This window comes from Tyto alba, unplaced genomic scaffold (assembly GCF_018691265.1).
Source record: "Tyto alba isolate M040663 unplaced genomic scaffold, T.alba_DEE_v4.0 Super-Scaffold_6, whole genome shotgun sequence".
Classification (NCBI taxonomy): Eukaryota; Metazoa; Chordata; class Aves; order Strigiformes; family Tytonidae; genus Tyto; species Tyto alba.
In genome coordinates this window covers 56,417,418-56,438,040 of record NW_024881327.1, presented here as the reverse complement: position 1 = coordinate 56,438,040, position 20,623 = coordinate 56,417,418, and the positions used below count along the sequence as shown (strand labels likewise).

Here is a 20,623-nt window from a genome sequence, read left to right as displayed (position 1 = left end):
TCAGACAGCCCTGTCCATCCACCTCCCCCCGGCTGTGGCTATAGCTGATCCTGTGTGACTGCACGCAGAGCAGCTCCCCGCACATCTGCCCCTGCAGCTGCTCGCCAGACCTTGGTCTCCCCCCGCCCCATGCTCCAGGAAGGAGCTACTGGCACTGGCAATGCGGGCTCACGGCAGGGCTCCCCGTGGGGTTGGGCACATCCCAACCCTGTGGGATGGGGCTCTCCTGTGGGATAGGACCCCCAGGCCTGGGCCTGCCCTGTGGTCATGGCTGCTTTGTGGGTCTGGGGGCTGCTGCGCGTCCAGGATGGGCAGGATGTCTAAGGGGTGGACATCTGTCCAGCCATCCTGCTGCAGCCTTTAGGAATGTCCTGAGAGGGAGGGGTGAAAGGAGCTGAAGGTTTCTCTTCTGCACCCCCCAGAGCTGGCCGCCCCCGGCCCCCGGAGGGAGGAGGAGGTGGGAGGGGGGGGGGCTCAGTCCGCCCTGCCCTCCCCTGTGCCTCGGTGCTCTGGCTGGCCGTGCCCGGAGGGCAGCTCCGAAGGGTGCCAGCACCCCTGTCCCCGTACCCGGGGCTGACGCGGGTCACCCAGGCTGGTGGGACACAGTGCCCACGGCCACGCGGGCGGGAGCAAGGCTCGGGGACCCTCCACGGGCGGGCGGGGAGGACCAGGCTGTCCGGAGGAAGGCCGGGGGCTGGACCCCAGCAGCGTGCAGCCCCCCCCCCCCCCCCGCCCCTTCCCGGCCCCCGGAGCGGCGGGGCAGCCCCCGAGGCTCCGTCCCGGGCGGCCGGCGCCGGCGCTGGAGCGGAGCCCAGGCGGGGCGGGGGTCGCGGTGGGGCCGGCCCCATGGCGGGGCGGTGGGCCGGGGGCGCGGGGCCCGTCTTCGCCGAACCGGACGGTGGGGCGGCACGGGACGGCCCCGGACACTTGGGCACGGCGCGGGGCGGGCCGGGGCGGAGAGGGGCGGCACGGCTCAGCTCGGCACGGCTCAGCTCGGCACGGCTCAGCTCGGCACGGCTCGGCACGGCTTAACACGGCTCGGCTCGGCTCGGCACGGCTTAACACAGCTCGGCACGGCACGGCTCAGCTCGGCTCGGCTCGGCTCGGCTCGGCGCGGCTCGGCTCGCCGGCACTCGGCTGGACCCTCTCGGTTGCCACAGCTGGAGCCGCGCAGCCCGCGGGGACGGGAGGTACCGGCCGGGGCTGCCGAGCGGGACCGGCCCGGCGCCGGAGGGGAGTGCGGCTCGGACCGGTGCGGCACCGTCCCGGCAGCCCGGCAGGCCGCGGGCGGGGGGCGCGGCTGTCGGGAGGCTGAGGGTGCCGCGGGCGGGGGGGCTGCGTGGGGCCGTGTGAGCGTGCGGGGGTGCCGGCTTCGCCGCCCCGCGGTTGTCAGAGCGTTTCCCTGCTGTGTCCGTGGGGTGCTGGCGGCGCGGGATTTGCCCTTCCGCGGGCGTCCGCCGCAGAAAGCGGGCCTTGTGCGCTGTGCGCGATGCCCTTGGCTGTGCCGCCCGGCCCCGTGGGGAGCGTGGGTGGGCGTGGGCAGCACAGCGCGCCTTTCCCGCGTGGTCGGTGGGAAGGGGCGCCAAGCAGAGCCAGCAGGTTTGTGGGGTGCCGCATCGGGGCCGTGCAGCTGCACCGCATCCCCGAGCGGGCTGTGTGCAGGCTTCGGGAGGCTTGTTTGCTGAGCTGCGGTTTACAAAGGCCAGTGGCGACTCAGGATTTCCATGAAGGCAGAATTTGCTGCAGCTCTTGGGAGGGAGGATGGATGAAGGGAGGTGAGGTGTGAGGGTTGGGAGGGCATTCTCTCTTTGCTGCTGGTCCTGCATCTTCCCAGCTGCTCTCCAGAGGAGCAGGAGGCAGCTGAGCGGGTCACCTATCTCCCAGTAGCTCCAAGCAGGCTGCTTCTCTGCTCTGCAGTGCCTGGGCCCCCCAGACCCACCTCCTGCCCCTCAGCCTGTCTGGGATGTTGAGACCATGTGGCTGATGGCTGCAGCGTCTGCACATTCCTCCAGGGTCTTTCCCTCCTGGCTGCAGCTGGTTCCTCCCAGGGCTGCCCCTCCAGAGCCCCGGGGAGCCCAGAGCAGAGCAAAGTCCCTAGCAGAGCCGAGGGCCCTGCTGTGTCCTGGGGAAACTGGGTGGTGTTAGGAACTGCAAAGAGCTGTGCTGTGACCTGCCCTGGTGTAGAAGGGGACAGCAGGACAGGGAGACATCAGGCAGCCCACTGGGTCTGGACCCAGAGTCAGCAGGGGAAGGGAAGTGCAGCCCCCGCGTGCCCTCAGTGCTCTGTGCCAGCTGACACCCCAGAGAGCCCTGGGAGCTGGGGTGCGCTGTCCACAGCAGTGTCCCTGTCACTGCTCGGGATGGCGGCATGCAGGGGGGTGGTATGGACAGGCACCCTGCCTTCTGGGCAGGGAGGGACAGTGGGGTCCCCACCAGCGGGAGGTGGGTGGTGTTGCGCAGTGTCACCAACTGTGCCAGGGTAGCCAGGCTTCTATAGTGGCCCTGGGCTGCTCCTTGGTGCCTCTGAGACCAGTTCAGCTGCAGAGCCCTGCTGCCTTCCAGACCTTGGCTGTACTCACCCTGGGGCTCCGATCCCACGGGGTCCCTGCAGACAGAGAACCAGCCGGTCCCATCCCGAGAGAGGTGGGGGTGTTGGGGCTCCCCCAGCTCATGCACACACACTCCCAGCACCCCAAGGCTGCTGGGAAGCAGCAAGAATGAAGCAGGCCAGTCCAGGCAGCTGGAATTGCGAAAGGACCAATGCTGGGCTGTGTGTGCTGGGGCCCTGGGGAGAAGCGGGGGGATGGAGCCCAGTGCCTGAAGCCATGGGACCCACCAGACCTTCTCCTGCCCTGAGTGCTGGGGACACAACCCCACGGTCTCAGGGATGTCCTGGCATGGGCTTCGGCAGAGTGTGACTGTGTCACCCCTTAACCTTCCCAAGGATAAACAGAGGGAGCTTCTTCCTTCTCGTGCTGGCAGGTTTCCCAGGTCTTCCGTCGCTTGTGCTGCTCTTTGAGTCTTTCCAGTTGTCAGTGCCTGGGTTGCTCCATGTCCCTGTGCATGTGTCTTAAGGCCACTGCTAAGAGAGCAAGTTCCTGCAGGGCCCACCATGGCCTGGCCCTTCCTTGGTGCTGCAGCCTGGGATGTCGTCCCTGAGCTGCAAGGATGCCCTGTGCATGCTGATCAAACACGCTGACCTGCCAGGGGCTCCGGTTCATCAGGAGCTGCCCCTTCCTGAGGTCTGTTTGCTGTTCACTGGGGTTTTGCTGGAGCAGACCAATGTCCCTCCGAGTGTCCGGTGAGTGCCAAATGGCACGTCAGATTTGAACAGTCCTTGGGAGCCAGCATCCCCCCCAGGCTCCAGGCACCCCTCATCGGCACCACTCACCCCCTCTGGCACAGCTGAGCTTCCCTGGGAGGGGCAGCCCCCGCGCAAGGCGCAGCCGGGGGAGCAGAGCAGCGGTGGAGGCAGCCCCTGGCCAGGAGAGCTGCAGGCCCTGCCAGGGTGGCTCTGTCCTGAGGGGGCACAAGAGTCCCCGTCATCCACTAAGACAGGCAAGAGCCAGTGGGGCTGGCGTGGGAGCAGGTCAAGCAGTGCTGTGGCTCCTGCTGCTGTGCAGGGCTGCTCTCTGCATCAAAGGGTCCCTGCACCCGTGCCGGCCAGCGGCACCGTGGGCTGGGAGGTAGCTCGGGGCCCTGCACACACCCGGCCAGGACATTCCTGAGGTTTCCTGGGCAGCGGCGAGGACCTGGGCTGCTCTCCGACTCCCACGCCCGGTGTTCGCTCAGGGCCAGCCCGTCCTCCCAAGCCCTTTCCACTTGCGGCGCAAGCGCTGCCGTGCGCCTGAGCTGACTCACGCACCGGGACAGGCACGTTCAGCATGGCACGGCACGGGCCGGCCGATGGCTCTGGCAGGAGCCCCAGTCCAAGGGGAGAGTGTCCCTGGCTGGACAGGCAGCTGGCAGCGGGACAGCCGGGGTGCTGGGGCAGGCGAGGCCGGGCAGGGCTGTGCCCGGTTCCTGTCTAAGACGTGCAGCAGCAGCAGCCAAGGGACATGCTTGGACACCCTGTCCCAGGTGATTCGCGGCCCCCTGCCCCTCCGACGTGTACTGGCTGGCCATGCCCAGGCGGTCTGCACCTCTGCCCATAGCTGTCTCCGGGGGATGCGTGTGGTTCCTGCAGATTCCTGGTCCTCAGAGAGCACCAGTGCTCGTGTCCTGTGGCAGTCCCGTAAGGCTGTGTCAACTGGCGGGAAGGACCCCCAGCCTGAAACTGGGAGATGCTGCGCACGGATCAGCCCAGTCTGCCGATCTGCAAAGCTGTGCCGCAGCTCCCTGTCCAGGAGCAGCAGGCAGGACGGAGCAAAGCCTGCCAGCGGAGCGGGGAAGTCGGGCAGTGTCACATGGCAGGAGAAGAGCAAACGCACTGCTTGCATTTCAGAAAATGGAAAAAGTGATCTGGACAATGAGAGCCCTGTTAGCCGGACCTCCCTGGCACATGGACTCAGAGCACGTTCGGGAGAGGGATAGTACAGAAACGGGGAAATGGCTTGTGATGTGCCACAGGGAGTTCACACTGACAGCCCGACAGCTATCCTAGGTTGGGTGTTGGAAGTGCTGTTGCCCCTGTCACCAGGCACCTCCAGCCGCTGCTGTCAGGGTTGGGGTCCTGCACTGGGTGACGTTTGTCCTGGCCTCACACTGCTATATGGCTCTTGCCCCGAGCAGCACTGTGCCAGGACGTGCAGGCCCTCCCAGCATCAATTCTTCTGGCTGCACCCCATGCCCAGCCAGATGTGGGGCCCGGTGCTTGTGTGGCAGGGCTGTGAGACAGCAGCCACATGTGGGGCTGCCCCACGTCACTGCAGGGCTGGTGCTGAGCCCTGTCATCAAGCCAAGAGGTCTCACTGACATTGGTGATTTCAGTGATCCTGCTCAGACTGAGCATCCCAGATCCTGGAGGTTGCACTGCTGAGACTCCCTGGGGACTGGGGCTCGGGGGAGACTTGGTGCTTTGCTGCACAAAGCCCAAACACTTTCTCAGGTGCCATGTTCTCGTCTCTGGTCCTACATGCTTTGTTCCTACATGCACAGGCTTAAATTTTCCTTGTTGTCAAGGATATAGGCTACATGATGCTGTTTTATCAGGCTGTCCAGGTCAGGCCCCGTCACAATTCCACACACTCCCACCCATTTCTGTCTTTGTAGACTGTACCAGGAGAGGACTTTTTTTCTTCCTCCTGACACAGTTTTGCTTTTGAAAAGCCTGTGATCCTCACCAGCAAGCCCACTGAATGGTGACTTCCCCATTGTAACCACATTTTAGTTACAGCAGGTGACCAGTTTTAATCCACTTAGTAGAAGGTGCACTGATTTTGTTGAATGCTAATTATTAATTAAAAGGTGGTGCAAGATGAATTGAATGCCTTCCAGTCTCAGCCTGTTATATCAACACAGTTACTCCAATTAACCAAACCTGTGATCTCATAAAAGGTCATACCAGCTTTCTGACATGGACTATTTCTGCAGAACTGTGGAGATTGGCATTAATTGTGCTGCTGTCCTTTAGCATTGTATTGACCCATTGCAAAACAGCCTGGAGACTGCCTGCAATCTGCATCGGAAGAGAGAATCTTGCTCGTTCAGCGTAAGTGCCGGTGAAGCTTTAGTCCTTATGCGCTTGCAGCTTCCTCAGTCTTCCAGCGTATGTTACAATTAGCACTGAGAAGGCCCAAATGTGTGTGTCAAGTGCAGTGGTATAGCTCTGAAGTTTTATAATGCTCTGTTTGAGCAGGGGGGATGTCCCCTTGGCGACCAGTGGGAGAAGTGTTTTATTACTGCTGTGAGATGGTAAACTCATCCCTTCGCTGCTTTCCAGACAGAACAGAGGTGCGGATGGAGCATTCTTGCCCTGCCTGCCCCTGGCAAACCCAGAGACCCCCTTCCCTGAGCTGCTGGCAGGGCTGGGGTGGCCCTTTGTGCCTGCCCTTCTCTTCCTCCCACTGTAACAGGCTGATTAAAAGGTTCAGCAAAGCGTTTCCCAGCTGCCTGCCCACAAATATGCTTCCTGCTGGGCTTTGTTTTGTTCTCGCCGTGCCAAAGCAGGCAGCTGAGGTGCGGGGAGCCCAGAGCCAGCTCCCACCAACCCCAGGGCTCATGGGCTGCCCTGAGCCAGGGCATGTTCCTGCCTGCTCTTGTGTCTCCGTCAGCACCGTGGTGTCCCCCGTGCCCCAGGCTGTGACAGAGGAGAGAGCCAGACCTGGCGCTGAGGTGATTGTCCCGAGGGCCACCACAATGTCTCGCATTAGCCTGAACCGGTGGTGTTGGTCCTTGTTGCCCCTCACCCTCTCTCCCTGAGCATCCCTGCGGGCACCAGCCACTCATCCCAAGGGCCTCACAGCTCTTGGTGGCACCTCCAGTGTGACACATGCCCAAAGGGGCAGGCAGACATCAGGGCTGGGCTCCTTCAGGGGTTTTTGTTGGTGTGATGGGAGTGGAAAAGGGGCTGTCTCTGAGCTCTGTCCTGGTTTGTCCTTGCATTGGGTCCAGGAGGCATTCCCAGAGGCCGGAGGGGTGACCTGGCCTCCATCATCTGGAAAAGTGAACAGCGCAGGAGCGAGGCTGATTCCTGCTAGCAGATCCTCTGTGAAAGCCCTGCCCCAGATGCTGGTGGGGCTGTGGGTCAACTGTGCCAGCCCCCAGCCCTGTGCTGGTGGCCAGGCCGATGGTGAGGCCCTGGAGAAGCTGTGCTGTCCAAGGGGTGATTCCCCAACCCCTTTTCTCCCTGAGGACCCCCTTCCCAAAGCTGCTGCAAGGACCTTGCTGTTGCTCTGCAGGTGCTGAGGGGCTGGGAGCAAAGGGGCAACAAGTGGACAGTCCTTAGTCCAGGGAGAGGGGCTCCTACAGCGTGGCACCTAAAGAGCAGCCACGGTCCCTGAGGATGCCCTGAGATGCCCTTGCGATCCCACCAAACTGGCACGTAGGCAGTGAGACATGAGAGAGCGGGGATGAAGGCTCGCAGGGAAGCATGCTGCCTGAGGAAGCGCACTGGCACCATGGGGAGGGTCTGCGAGAAGGGTCCCTGTGGCATGGCCCCACGCTGGGAGCACGTGTGGGGTTTGCATCTTTTTTTCCTTCCTCTGTAACCCTGGAGCTAAACACTGGAGTCTTAAATCACCTCTGCTTGTAGGCAAGCCAGACCTTATTATTTTAATGTTGTTTAATGACAAGCCCAGTCTGTGTGAGTGCGATATGCAGGGTCTTCTCTCGGGGTGGGGGGGATGTAGGGTGCAGAGACTTATTTCTGGTGGGCCTGTCCGTGGAGGGGGGCTTCCAGGTTTGAGGGTGTGATTTCCCACCTGTGGAAGGGACTGGCTGGAAGAGTAACATGATGCTGCGGTGGCGGGAGGCTGCTGTGTTGCCGCGCCGGTGGTGCTGGGTGGGCATCGGAGCTTTGCTGTCAAAAGGACAGCAAGCCCAGCCTGAGCAGAAGTGCTGTTCTTGGGCTGCTGTGGCACCCGTGGGGTTAAAGTGGTCCCTGACGTGATAAATGAGAGTAGTGCACTGGGAAGGGAAGGCGGTTCACAGAGAAGTGTTTTCACCATTGTTTGCTGATGGGACTGGTGCAGGAATACCACATCTCCCTCAGGTTTTCGGGGAGCCACAGATGTTATTGGAGGGCTGGAGAAATGCCGCACAGAGAGGAATGTGAAAGGCTCTGGCTGCCTTGCTGCTCGCAGCGGGCAGGAGCGTGGGCTGGCAGCCCCTCACGACCCACGGCCTTTGCACTGCTCGGGGTGGATCAAGCTCCTGGCTGGTCCAGCCGGGCTTCCCCTGGGCCCTGGTGCTGTTCCAGCTCCCTCTCCTCTGGCAGCCGATCCCCCTCCTTCCCAGCTGACTTGCCTGGGGGTGATGCACATCGCTGTGCCTGTCTGCCATCACTGCCCATCGGCACAGGAGATGCGACCTGGCTGCGTGGGGGGGATTTCAGTAGCGGCTGATCGTGGAGGGGTGGGAGCTGCGGGGGGGGCTCCGGGCAGAGCCCTGGCCCACAGCAGCCCTGGGGGTGCAGGGCCGGTGCGGGGGGCTGTGTGGGGGAGATACAGGGCAGGCAGTGAGGGTGGGCTGGCTCTGGCCAGGGATGAGACATGCGGGCGTGCTGGTGCTGAGTGGAGCTGCGTGTGAACAGGGGGATTAACCAGCACGGGGCTGGATCAGGGGAGCCGGTGTTTCGCACAGCTTGTGCATCTCGCATACTCTGGCCCTTTCTGCCCTTGCAGAGCCAAGCTGCCATGGGAAGCTGCGGCACACGGGCACGGCAGGAGCTGCTGGTGGTGCTGAGCAGCGTGTGGCTGTGGGTGTGCAGCGCCCAGCCCACCCCCCCAGGCCCCACACACGGCCCTGGGCCCCAGCTGAAGTTTCGCCTGGCTGGCTACCCTCGCAAGCACAATGAGGGCCGTGTCGAGGTCTTCTACAACGATGAGTGGGGCACCATCTGCGACGATGACTTCACGCTGGCCAACGCGCACGTGCTGTGCCGGCACCTCGGGTTTGTGGCTGCCACTGGCTGGGCCCACAGCGCCAAGTATGGCAAAGGCGTCGGTAAGAGAGGGGTGCTGGGCGCAGCCCCCCCGTACTGTGTGGGCTGGGGCCAGCCTGGCTGTGACTGCACATCAGCCCGCTGCCATGGAGTGCTGTGCGTGCCACAGCAGGTTTGCATGCAGTATTGGTGGGGCGGGGGGCAGGCAGGTCTGGTGTTTGCTGTGTGCCTGGCAGCATGTGTGTGTGTGTGGACATGTGCACGTATGCACATGCAGAGCAGGCTGAGAAACTCTGCATGTCTGTGCGTGAGCTGCTGTGCATGCATCCAGGGCATAGGGTGGTTGCAGGCACGCATTACAGCTGCGGGGCTGTGTGTGCCCCTGGATGGTGTAGAGGGGCTGCAGGTCCGGGCTGGTGTGGGCATTTGGTGCAGAGGGGTAGCAAGCTGTGCTGCAGGCGAGATGCTGTACAGACCCTGGGGCGCATGTTATGTGAGGGCTTTATGTCTGTCAGAGCAGCCCCTTGGGGAAGTGGGAACTCCTTACCTGAAGATCTCCCACTCAGGGCTTTACTCTTGGCATTTCACTGACCTCAGCTTTGTGCAGAGGGAGGGCTGCCCCCAGCCCAACATCCACACTCCTGCTGCACACTGGCATGGCCCCTGGCCATGCTCCACAGGCACCTTCCCCACTCCCAACAGATGCTGCATGGATTTGGCCCCCCCTCACCCCTGGCCCTGGTGTCTGGCAGGTCGGATCTGGCTGGACAACGTGAATTGTGCTGGAGGTGAGAAGAACATTGGGGACTGCAAACACCGGGGCTGGGGGAACAGCGACTGCAGCCATGAGGAAGATGCGGGTGTCGTCTGCAAGGATGAGCGCATCCCAGGCTTCAAGGACTCCAACGTCATCGAGGTGAGGAAGCTGCTGGCCGGCGTGGGCAGCTGGCGTTGCCCAGGATCGTGCAGAGCCAGCTGTGGGAGCCCTGCCATGGGGGCAGCCCTGCCTGGCCTCAGCCCTCCCTGAATATCTGGGAGGCAGCTTCCCCACTGCACACTGGCAGGCTCCCATGCACAGGACCAGGGGACCCTGTCGGTACCATCCCTCAGCCCTAGCACACGGGCTGTCCCCGTCTCCCCACAGAGAGGGGAGTGTGCTATCCCGCTGCCCTGGCTCCCCAGTCCCGCAGGGCCCCTGAATCGCGTGAGCCCCTATTTCCCTGGGGTGCTCCCAGCCTAACCTGGCTCTGGGGCTGTAGGGAGCAGGCAGCACATGGCGGGCAATGCTGCAGCAGGCACATCCCTCCCCTGCCCTGCTTGGAAGCGAGGTGCTGCCACGGCCTCCCCCAAGCATCCAGAGCTGCTGCTTCCCCCCAGCAGCTTCTCTGGGCCGAGGGGTCTGTCTCACATTTCTGCAGCCTGTTTTCTTCTTTCTCCTGCCTGCTGGGAACCCTCAGTCTCAGACCTGCTCCTCCACGCTGCACTTCTCCAGCACGCTTGGCCTCTCTCTCTCTCTTTCTTTCTCTCTTCCAGGCTCTCTGTTTCTCAGACCAGCTCTCATGGCTGCCCTTCTCTTCCTGGCTGAGGCCCCTGTCCCCCCCAGCCACTGTGCCTGCGGAGGATGAGGCTCTGCTCGAGATGTGGCTTGGGTGGGGGGACATGGCACAGCTCTGGTCCTGAGACAGCAGGTCTCCTGCCAGGCGAGGGGGGCTGGGGCCATGTCCTGCAGGCTGTGCCCGGTGTCCTGGCAGCCCCTGTTGCTGTCCTGCTCTGGGTGGGTGCCTGGGGGTGGGGCAGTCTGGAGACCCTCGCTCCAGGTGCAGGATCCCCAGGCGACGGGATGGTAGCGCTGGCTGTCCTGGCTGCGCTCCCAGGAGATGCACCTGGGGGGCCAGGGGGACATGGGGCACTGGCTGCACTAGATCGCTTAGGTCCTTGGCCACCCAGGGCCATCGGATGTGGCCTGCAGGGATGCAGGACCCGGCTGTCCCTGTTCCCCGCCTGGGACTGGGGACCCCCTCTCCTGCAGGGGCCTGCATCCCCAAGGCACCCCCGGGAAAGGGCTGGCAGGGAGCCGGGGCGGCGGGGTGCAGCGCAAGCCTGGGCTGCCGTGTGCCCTGCAGACTGAGCAGAGCCATGTGGAGGAGGTCCGCCTGCGGCCCGTGGTGGCCGGGGCCCGGAGGCAGCTGCCGGTGACGGAGGGCATCGTGGAGGTGCGCTACAAGGATGGCTGGGCACAGATCTGCGACGAGGGCTGGAGCAGCCAGAACAGCCGTGTCGTCTGCGGCATGATGGGCTTCCCTGCTGAAAAGAAGGTCAACAGGAACTTCTACAAGTGAGTGAGCCTGCAGGGTGTCAGAGCCGAGCCGGGGGCGTGGGGCCGGGGCAGAGCTGGGGACGGTGCCAGGGACATGGGGCGGTGCTGGAGGAACAGCAGTGGCCATGCTGTTGGGCACTGTGACTCCCCAGCATCTCTCCCATCCCTGCTGCTTGTCAGTCCCAGCTCCAGCCGACCATGTGGGCACTCACTAGCCAAGCTGGGGGGGCCATGGCTGCCCACCTGCCCCATGCACTGCTGCGGAGGCAGCTCCAAGATGGCAGCTTTTGCCTTCTGGCAGTGGTGTACCTCCACATCTCCCTCCGGTGCAGAGTTCGGGGGTCCCCGTCCCAAGGGGAGGTTTGCAGCTGAGCCAGGCAGGGATGCTCCAGCAGCACAGTGTCCCGAGGGAGGGGCACAGGGGCACAGGCACAGGCACGCTGCCCACAGCACGGTGCCCGGGGTGGTGCTTGGTGCTGCACGCACCCCTGACCGGGCAGCTGCGGTGTTGCTCCCGCAGGCGGTTGAAGCGTGCAGCCAGGATGAAGGGCCGGAGCCTGAGGCCAGGCAGCAGGTAAGGGGCTGGGGTGCCCCGTCTGCTGAGCCCTTGGCAGAGCAGGGCTGTCCAGCCTGGCTGGTCTCTGCTGTCGGAACAGATCCTGGCACAAAAGGATCCGGACAGAGCAGACCAAAGGCCCGGGCTGTGCTGGGCAAGCAGGACAAACCCCACCCCGGTAGGACCTGCCTGTGTGCACCGGGGTCCCCCATCCCCCCACGAGAGACAAGGTTTCTCCCAGGCTGGCCATGCCTCAGGGCAGAGCAGCCCCCATCCCATGCACCAGGCAGGAGTCCTGGTGTTGGGGGTCAGGGTCTGCAGTGCAGACCCACTGTGGGCAGGATCCCCTGGGCGGTCTGAAGAGGGCCACAGCGTCCTGTGCTGCGGCCCCACAGGGACCAGGAGGCCTTGGAGCGGAGCCGTCTCTCCTGGAGGATGGGGAGGGAGGGTTGTGGAAATGGGCAGCTTTCTGCAGAAAGCAGCACTGGGGAAGCTGGAAAGGCTGTGCACCCCTCCATTCCCCACAGGGTGGGCTGGCGGGGTGGGCTGCTGCGGGCATGAGAGCACTTGCTCAGCAGCGCTGGTCACCAGGGTGATGGGCACTGCAGTGCTAGCGGTACTGGGCACTGGCGTGATGGGCACCATGGGGCAGCCTTGTCCTGAGTGCTGCATCTGCTCGGGATCTCTTGCACCCTCTGCCCACTCACTCTTGCTGCCTTTCTGCCAGTCCCAAGGGATAGTCTGGCTGCCCTTTCCCTCCGTCTCTGAAACCTGCTGCCGGATTTGGTGGTTGGTGCAGCGAGCCAGAGACCACCCTCTCTGAGGTGTGGTGTGGCACCTCTCACCTGAGCCCACTGCTGCATGGAGACGTTGCTCTTCCCCCAGCACATGGCCATACCCTGATCCTACCACCATCCCTGGTGCTGAAGGTGCCCTACACTCTGGACCCACCACGAGCTCTTCATTGTGACACTTCCCAGCTTTGTGTCCCCAACAGGCATCCTCGCCAGCTCCTGCCGCCGTGCCTGTGCTGGTGATGGAAATCCAGACAGGGATCAGCCCATGAGGTCTCCTAAACCCCCACCCACAGGTCCCGCTCGCTGCAACGAGCTGTTATGTGTCTGGTCTGGTGCTGACTGTCCCTTTTCCAATGAGCGGGTATTTCCCCGGCAGCACTGGGAGAAACGCTTTGTGAAATCCATGAAGCTGTGGTCTGCTGCCTTCCCTCTGCCCAGAGCAGGAGCTGCCTCCTGAAAGCCACATGCTGGTTTGCTGGGGCTGATCAATTTGGGGCTGCACAGCTGCAGTCATACATGGGGTCACAGGCTAATCCAGGCTGGAAGGGACCTTGGGGAGTCCTCATCCCACCCCGTGTGGATCAGGGCCAGCTATGGGTCAGCCCAGGGCTTCCTCCAGCTGGCTTTTGAAAACCTCCAAGGATGGAGATCCCACAGCCTCGTGGCCTCTGCTCCAATGTTGAACAGCCCTCATGGGGAAAAAGTTTTCCTTACATCACATCTGAATCTCGTGTTGCCAATCACACCTGTTTTCTCTCATGCTCTTCACTCCCGTGGCTGGAGGACCCAGGCTCTGTCTCCCCCGCAGCCCCTTGCAGGGGCAGGTCGGCTGCTGCCAGAGCCCCCTGAAGTCACCTCAGCCCCAGGCTGGAGCAGCCCCGCTCCCCCATCTCTGGCCCAGCCCTGACTGCCTCGGTGGCTCTCCCCAGGGCTTGCAGCACTTGGCTGATGTCTTTCTTGTGCTGGGGACCCAGCACCCAGGGCAGGTTTGAGATGTGGTTTCACGGGTGTGGGTGGGTGCTGGTGTCCTCTGGCTGACTGTTTGAATCCTGGTTCCTGGCAGCCCTGTGCTGTGTCTTGGGGCTCGCTGGCCAGTGGGGTCAGTCGTCAGTCTTGGTTTTGCCTTATCCCTGAGAGAGTGTCGGTCCCCTACCCTGTTTTGGGGCACTCTGCTCTTCACTTCTTGTGGTCCCTGGGGTTTTGGCTCTGCTCGGCATCTCCATCCCCAAGCAAAGCAAAGCATTTGAGCGTGTTGGGACTACACCTCCATCAGGTGTGCACCAGGCCCCAGGCAGCCTTGTCTTCCCCGCACTGCTCAGCCTGCACCGGGGGAGCTCCCCTCACAGGCAGTGGGTCCCTGCAAGGCTGCAGTGAGTCTCACTGTGCTCCGTGGCAGTGGGGGGAGCACCCACCGCCTGTGCCGCTTGCTTGGTGCTGTGCTTGCTGGGTGTCCTGCTCCACATGGAGCATGACGCAGTGACATTGTCTGATGTCTGGACGAGGACATGGGCATACCTCACTGGTACCCAACAGATCAAATCGTTGCCGCTGGTGTTTGATCTTCTGCTGTGTGACAAGGCGGTGTGGGATGTTGCTGCATCCGGCACAGTTTCCTGGCAGGATGTGCGCAGGAAACTGCATCGTTGCTGTGGAGGGCAGTTGTGTCACATTGCTGTCACCCATACGTGATACGAAGGGGATGTGCATGAGTCTCCCTCGGAGGCCCAGTTCAGTCTGCAGCGAAAGCCGGGGCAGGCTGTGCTCCCCATGTCACTGCAGCTGGCAGAGGTGGCAGCCTGAGGCCCTGGGCTCCTTGATGGTTGTTTTCTGTTTTCCAGGCTGGCCTCCAAATCTCAGCCTAAACAAAAGCGCAGGGAGGATGTAGGGTCCAAGAAAAGGTAAATGGCTCCAGTGGAGAGCCTGAGTGCCAGGAGCCCCGCTCAGCCCTGCCGGAGCCGTGCGTGTCCCCATGCTGCCCAGGCTGTGGGGCAGGCGAGGGGTGGGCACCCTGCAGGCACAGCATGTCTCCCTGGGGGACGTTTCAGGGGGCATGGGCAGCAAGTGCAGCCGCAGGCAGGGTGGCCATCGACACCTCCGCTCCCAGCTGGCCGTGCCGGCTGTGTCTCAGGGCTCCTCTCTCCTTGCAGGCTGTTCACAGAGCGGCAGCAGCTCAACTACCGCCTGCACTCGGTGTCCTGCACGGGGACGGAGGTGCACCTCTCCATGTGCGCCTTCGAGTTCTACCGGGGCAACGCCTCGGCTGCCTGCGGGGCTGGCATGCCCGCCGTTGTCAGCTGCGTGCCTGGGCCCCTCTTCGCCACTGGCAATGCCCACAAGAAGAAGCAGCGCCAACAGCAGCAGGGCCAGGTGAGCCCCACAGGGAAGGGGGTGGGTCCTGCGGTGGTCCACAGCTGGCTGCTGCCCCGCTGCAGGGCTCTGTCCCTCGGGCTGCACTTGAGAGCGGGTCTGCGGGTCCCTGGGTGACCAACTCGTGGAGCAGAAGGTGGGGTCGGTGTCCTGTCACTGCACATCCCGGGAGTCATGGCCAGCAACCTCTGTGCTGCACTGTGTTGTGCCACTTGGTGCCATGCCACGCTGCGCTGCGCCGCACCACACCGTGCCGTGCTGTCCCATACCATACTGTGCCCTGACCCTGCTCCCCTGCAGCCGCGGATCCGGCTGAAGGGTGGCGCGAAGGTTGGCGAGGGCCGCGTCGAGGTGCTCAAGAGCAGCGAGTGGGGCACAATCTGCGATGACCGCTGGAACCTGCTGTCAGCCAGCGTGGTGTGCCGCGAGCTGGGCTTCGGCAGTGCCAAGGAGGCCCTTAGCGGGGCACGCATGGGCCAAGGTGAGGGTGCTGGGGTGGAGGGGCCACGCATCTCCCCCCAGGCCTGTGGACAAGGCACTTGTCCAGGCACGATGCTTTGCTGGGCCGGGGGGAGCCAGCGCTGGGCTTGTCCCGTGGGTGCATGACTGTGGGTTGCACGTGGTGCAGGGCTTGCCCTGAGCATCCCCAGGGGATTGTGGCCACTTGACTGTGCTGCCCTGGGCAGCAGCCATGGGGACCGGGAGTGTGCTGGGCTCCCTTGAGGCATGTCAAGGAGCAAGGGCAGCCGTGGGCACAGGATGGCCGTGGCCGTCTCTGTGTCACGGGTCCCTGAGCCCTGCTATCCCCTGGCAGGGACAGGGCCCATCCACATGAACGAGGTGCAGTGCCTGGGCACCGAGAAGTCCCTCTGGAGCTGCCCCTTCAAGAACATCACGCAGGAGGACTGCAAGCACACAGAGGACGTGGCTATCCGCTGCAACATCCCCTACATGGGCTACGAGACTCTGGTGCGCACCACAGGGGCCGGCCAGCGTCTGCGGAGCCACCGTGCCTGGCGGCTCCCAGCATCGGGGTCCCCGGAGTGGGGTGCTGGGGGAGGGCCCACGGTACCCACTGTAGAATGGCTATTCATCTCTGCACCCCATTGCACCCCAAATATTTCCCCCTGATCTAAGGCAAGGGATGCCCAGGGGGGGCTTGGGGATTTTGTGGGTGGGAGTCCCAAGCTGACCCCATGAGTAGAGGGGTGGGAAGGTGGCCATGGCGGGGGGGGGCATGTCAGGGTGCCCTGTGGTGCCCCGCTATGTGGGGTGGTGTGGGATGGCTGCTCCAAGCTTTTGTCCCTGCTGTGCCAGCTCCCCAGCAGAAGCACCAGAAAAAAAAATCGCTATGGGCCAGCCAAGAGATTTTTTTTTTTTTTTTTTTTTTTAACTGATGATGAAATGAGCAAATGGAGCTACATGTTCCTGTTTGCCCTGGCCTGTCATTTCATCCACTTCTGGCTTTTTAATCTTTTCTATCTCTCTCATATCTGTCATTTCTGAAATGAGACTGCCATTTCAAAATGAACCACTTTCCTTGCTTTGATGGGACAATTCTCAAACTCACGAGCAATCTCTTGGCCCCAAATGCACCATTTTTGGTGAGCTCCCTGCTGACCAAAGCTGTGCCTGGCTCCCCGGGGCCCGTCCAGGTGCTGCAGCACGGCCCTGGCTGCACCGGGGACAGGGCAGCTGCAGCGGTACGGGGGCTGGGGACGACTGTCCCGTGGGACGTGGCCCCAGCAGCAGGAGCATCGCTTGTGATGACGATGATGCTGCCACTGCCTTTCTCTGCAGATTCGGCTGAGCGGGGGCCGGAGCCGCTTCGAGGGGCGGGTCGAGGTGGCTGTGGGGGCTGGCAACAGGGACCAGCCCCGCTGGGGTCTGGTCTGCGGCGAAGGCTGGGGTACGCTGGAGGCGATGGTGGCCTGTCGCCAGCTGGGTCTGGGATTCGCTAACCACGGCTTACAAGTAGGTGCCAGCGCCAGCTCGGCCAGCGCAGCGAGCCGCCACCACCACTGCTCTGTGGGGATGGGGACGGGGACGATGGGGATGGGATGGGATGCGGCATGGCGCAGGGTGGTGGCTCATGGCCCCAGGGCTTCCCCGCAGATCCGCCTAGCCGGCGGGAGGACAACGTTTGAGGGCCGCGTGGAGGTGAAGCGAGGCAGTAAGTGGGGCACGGTGTGCAGTGATGGCTGGACCACCAAGGAGGCAATGGTGGCCTGTCGCCAGCTTGGCCTGGGCTACTCCCTGCACGCAGTGACGGTAGGTGCTGGCAGGGAGGCTCCCGGTGACACCCCAGCAAGGACGAGGCACCGGCGCATCCCGGCTGACCATGGGGCTGCAGGGGAGGCAAAGGGACGTGGCCGTTCCGTGCCATGGGATGGGACCCTGGGGGCAGCCTGGGCAGGGCTGCGCCGTGGTCGGGCGCTGGCTGCAGCCCAGGCCCATCTGAGCCGGGGCACCCGCGGCAGCCAGCCCTGCCACCCAGCCTGCCTCGCCCCCTCCCCAGGAGACATGGTACTGGGATGCCAGCAACGTGACGGAGATGGTGCTGAGCGGGGTGAAGTGCGCTGGCCATGAGATGTCCCTGAGCCACTGCCAGCACCACGGCACCCGCCTGAACTGCAGGAACACGGGCACGCGCTTCGCTGCGGGTGTCATCTGCTCCGAGAGTGAGTGGCGGTGGGGTTTGTGGGTGATGGGGTCTGTGGGTGGTAGGGGCTGCAGATAAAGGGGCTGTGAGCCATGGGGCTGTGGGCAGCGGGGTTTGCAGCTGAAGAGGCTGCAGGGTCAGCCGACGATGGGGAGGGCGTGCGTTCCCCCGGCTGGCACAGCGCAGCCTGCGCTGGGCACTCGCCCTGTCCCCGCCGTGCAGCGGGGCGGCCGGCTGTCCCTGAGCAGCCGCCTGCTCCCCAGCCGCCTCCGACCTGCTGCTGCACGCCCCGCTGGTGCAGGAGACGGCGTACATCGAGGACCGGCCACTGCACATGCTGTACTGCGCCGCCGAAGAGAACTGCCTCTCCAGCTCAGCCCGCCTGGCCAACTGGCCCTATGGGCACCGCCGCCTGCTCCGCTTCTCCTCCCAGATCCACAACAACGGCCGCGCAGACTTCCGCCCCAAGGCTGGCCGTCACTCCTGGGTCTGGCATGAGTGCCACCGGTGCGTGTGGCGTGGGCAGGGACAGGCATGCAGGCAGGGGAACAGCCTGGGCTGGGGGGGGTCAGGGTGAGGGTGCTGCTGTGGTGGGCTGGACGAGGGTGATGCCAGGCGAGGGTGACGCTGGGTGAGGCACAGAGGCCAGGCGAGGCACCTTCTGCTGCCCCAGGGTCCAATTCTGCCTGCTTTGGCTCAGGGCTGACTCTGGATGAGTGGTGTTGGGGCTGGGGACCTTGGGGAGCAGGCGGGGATGGGGCTGCAGGCTGTGCCCTATAGCTGAGCCCCCCGCTTGCCAGGGCTACCTGGCTGGTGACAGCCACGTCCCCTCCCAGGGCAGGACTGAGCTCTGCCTGACCTCGCAGCACTGCAGCCTCAGAGCAGGGGCTATGAGGACATTCCCTGCCAGCGAGGGGCTGGGCAGGCAGCGGGGGGGCTGCTGCAGGGCAGGGCCAGCCTCCCATCTGCTCCGTGGGTCTCCTCCTCTGCCCCGAGCATCCCCCCCAACTCCCCAGTGTCCAGCACTGGTGCAGCTGGGGCGCTGCGGGGTCCCTCTTGCAGGCACTACCACAGCATGGATATCTTCACCCACTACGACATCTTGACCCCCAATGGCACCAAGGTGGCGGAGGGACACAAGGCCAGCTTCTGCCTCGAGGACACCGAGTGTGAGGAAGGTGGGCGCCGCGAGGCTTTGTGGCACCGTTCCTGCCCGTGTCCCCGCCCTGGGGCTGCCCCGTGCTGGGGGGAGCCAGGCTGGGTGGGCGACGCGGTGGGGACCAGCCATGCTCTCTTCCTGCCCGCAGACGTGGCCAAGCGGTACGAGTGTGCCAACTTTGGGGAGCAGGGCATCACCGTGGGCTGCTGGGACCTCTACAGGCACGACATCGACTGCCAGTGGATCGACATCACCGATGTCAAGCCAGGCAACTACATCCTGCAGGTGATGCAGCTGAACCGCCTCGGCCCCTCGTGCAACCCTCCCGTGTGCATCCCCACCCTCTGCCCCTGCACCCCCAGCTCTCCACGCGCCCCAGGCACCCAGCCCTCTCGCCCCTGCTCTCTGAGGTTGGAGCACGGCAGGGGCTGCGCTGGTGCAGGGCAGTGCCTGTCCTTGTGCACAGAGATGTGCAGGGCTTGTGTGGGAACTGCTCAGGCATGCTTCAGCCCGAGCTTTCCTGCTCTGAGCTCATGGGCACACGGTGCACAGTGACGGGGCCACCACACCACAGTGGCAGCCACCCGCCCCTCGGAGCCCTCCAGCACATCCCACCGCAGCTGGGGAGATGAGTCCTGCCAGGGCTGGGGTGCTGGGGGCCATGTCACAGGAAGCAGCTCTGCCAAGGCCGGGAAGGCCAAGCTGACAAGGTGTGGGGCTGCAGCACTGCCAGGTGTGGGGCAGGGGGCTGTGGCCCTCACTGTCAGCGCCCCACAGGTCGTGATCAACCCCAACTTCGAGGTGGCAGAGAGCGACTTCACCAACAATGCCATGAAATGCAACTGCAAGTACGACGGGCACCGCATATGGGTGCACAGCTGCCACATCGGTAACAGCCCTGGGATGCAGCCGTGGGGGGGGGGCGAGGGCCCGCTGGGGCAGGGGGTGTACAGGCAGGGGTGCCCCATGGAGCAACGAGGGGGTTACGGGAAGCAGTGGGGATGGGGGCAGGCTGTGGGGCTTGAGGTGGGATGGCCAGGCTGGCACGGGGAGGCAGGGGCTGGGGTCCTGGGGGGCAGCTGTGGTGGGCGTGGAGGTGCTGGCAGGGCAGGCGCCGTGCAGCACTGGAGCTGGCAGCTCTTGCCCTCTGCCCACCCAGGCGATGCACTCAGCGAGGAGGCCAACAAGAGGTTTGAGCAGTACCCAGGTCAGCTCAACAACCAGATTTCCTAGGGCTCCAGCCCCGGCGGAGACTGGCATCTCCCTCCCTCACCCTGCACGGGTGGGAGGAAGCTGCTGAGGGGCTGGCACGGAGGCCTCGTGCCCGGCACCGCTGCCACCGTGCCCTGCCGGGGACTGCCCAGGACTCACCGTCACCAGCTGCCCTTCCCCACCTGAGGGAGCTGGTGCTGGAGGCACTGCACAACAGCACCTCCCAGCCTGGGGCCACCACCCCAACCACTGGTCAGAAGACTCTGTGCCCACATCCCTGGGCTGTGGCACAAGGGCATGGTTTGGGAGGTCCTGTACGCCCCACCATGCCCCTCTCTGCTCCCAGTCCCTGACGTCCCAGCTGCACCCCACCTCCTGCTTCCCCATTCAGCCCTGGTTCCTTTCACCCCCCCTGCCTTCAGCCAACCCCAGGCCCCACTACCCACACAGGGACTCACCCCCCTGCACAGCCCCGGCCGAGCCCCTTGTCCCCTGGCGATGGTGTGTCTGCCCCTGCCCTGGCAGCACTGCCTCCAGCTGCCTGGCAGTGGTTCCCACACCCTTCTCTTAGTTGTAATTTTATTTTCTCAATAAAGTCGTCAGTTCTATTTCCCCAATGGCTGCTGCCTCTTCTCTGGGGTGGGACGAGGAGCCTGGCAGGGGGAGGCACAGCACAGCTCATGCTGGAGGGCTGGCCAGCACGCTCCAGCACAGAGTGTGGGAGCTCCCCCTAGCCCCTGCACCTCCCTCCAGTACCCACACGGAGCGAGGAAGATCCCCCCTGCCCACACAGACCCAGATGGGCAAGAACCGGCCCCACACCAGTACCCTGGCAGCTGCCGGCGCCACCGGTGCTGGGTTAGAGAAAGACCGTCCCAGTCCTTCTGGGAGAAGCCTGTGTGGGTGAGGGGAAGGGGCCAGCAGGAGCCCAAGCACTGCCTCACAGCACCGCACTGCCGGGGGCAGACAGGGCCACCCTGGGGCAGCAGGGATGTGGTGAGGTGCTGGTTC

At 64.0% G+C, this 20,623-nt stretch overlaps 1 protein-coding gene across 6 annotated transcripts; it reads left to right on the top strand.

Moving 5' to 3' along the window:
- Window positions 1-882: 882 nt before the first annotated feature.
- LOXL3 (lysyl oxidase like 3) lies at window positions 883-20,224 on the top strand. Of its 6 annotated transcripts, none has more exons than XM_042808292.1 (16): window positions 883-898; window positions 8,283-8,604; window positions 9,295-9,458; window positions 10,666-10,877; window positions 11,380-11,433; window positions 14,051-14,110; window positions 14,360-14,579; window positions 14,880-15,060; window positions 15,394-15,548; window positions 16,380-16,553; window positions 17,098-17,260; window positions 17,505-17,748; window positions 18,304-18,419; window positions 18,549-18,685; window positions 19,178-19,289; window positions 19,560-20,224. In XM_042808292.1, the coding sequence occupies exons 2-16, from the start codon at window positions 8,295-8,297 to the stop codon at window positions 19,631-19,633; spliced, it is 2,376 nt and encodes a 791-aa protein (XP_042664226.1). In that variant the 5' UTR covers window positions 883-898; window positions 8,283-8,294; the 3' UTR covers window positions 19,634-20,224. The 6 variants fall into 6 exon arrangements, with proteins under 6 accessions (XP_042664226.1, XP_042664227.1, XP_042664225.1 ...); XM_042808293.1 differs by lacking the exon at window positions 883-898 and adding an exon at window positions 1,076-1,190 and having other exon boundaries at window positions 15,400-15,548; XM_042808291.1 differs by lacking the exon at window positions 883-898 and adding an exon at window positions 1,076-1,190.
- Window positions 20,225-20,623: the final 399 nt, after the last annotated feature.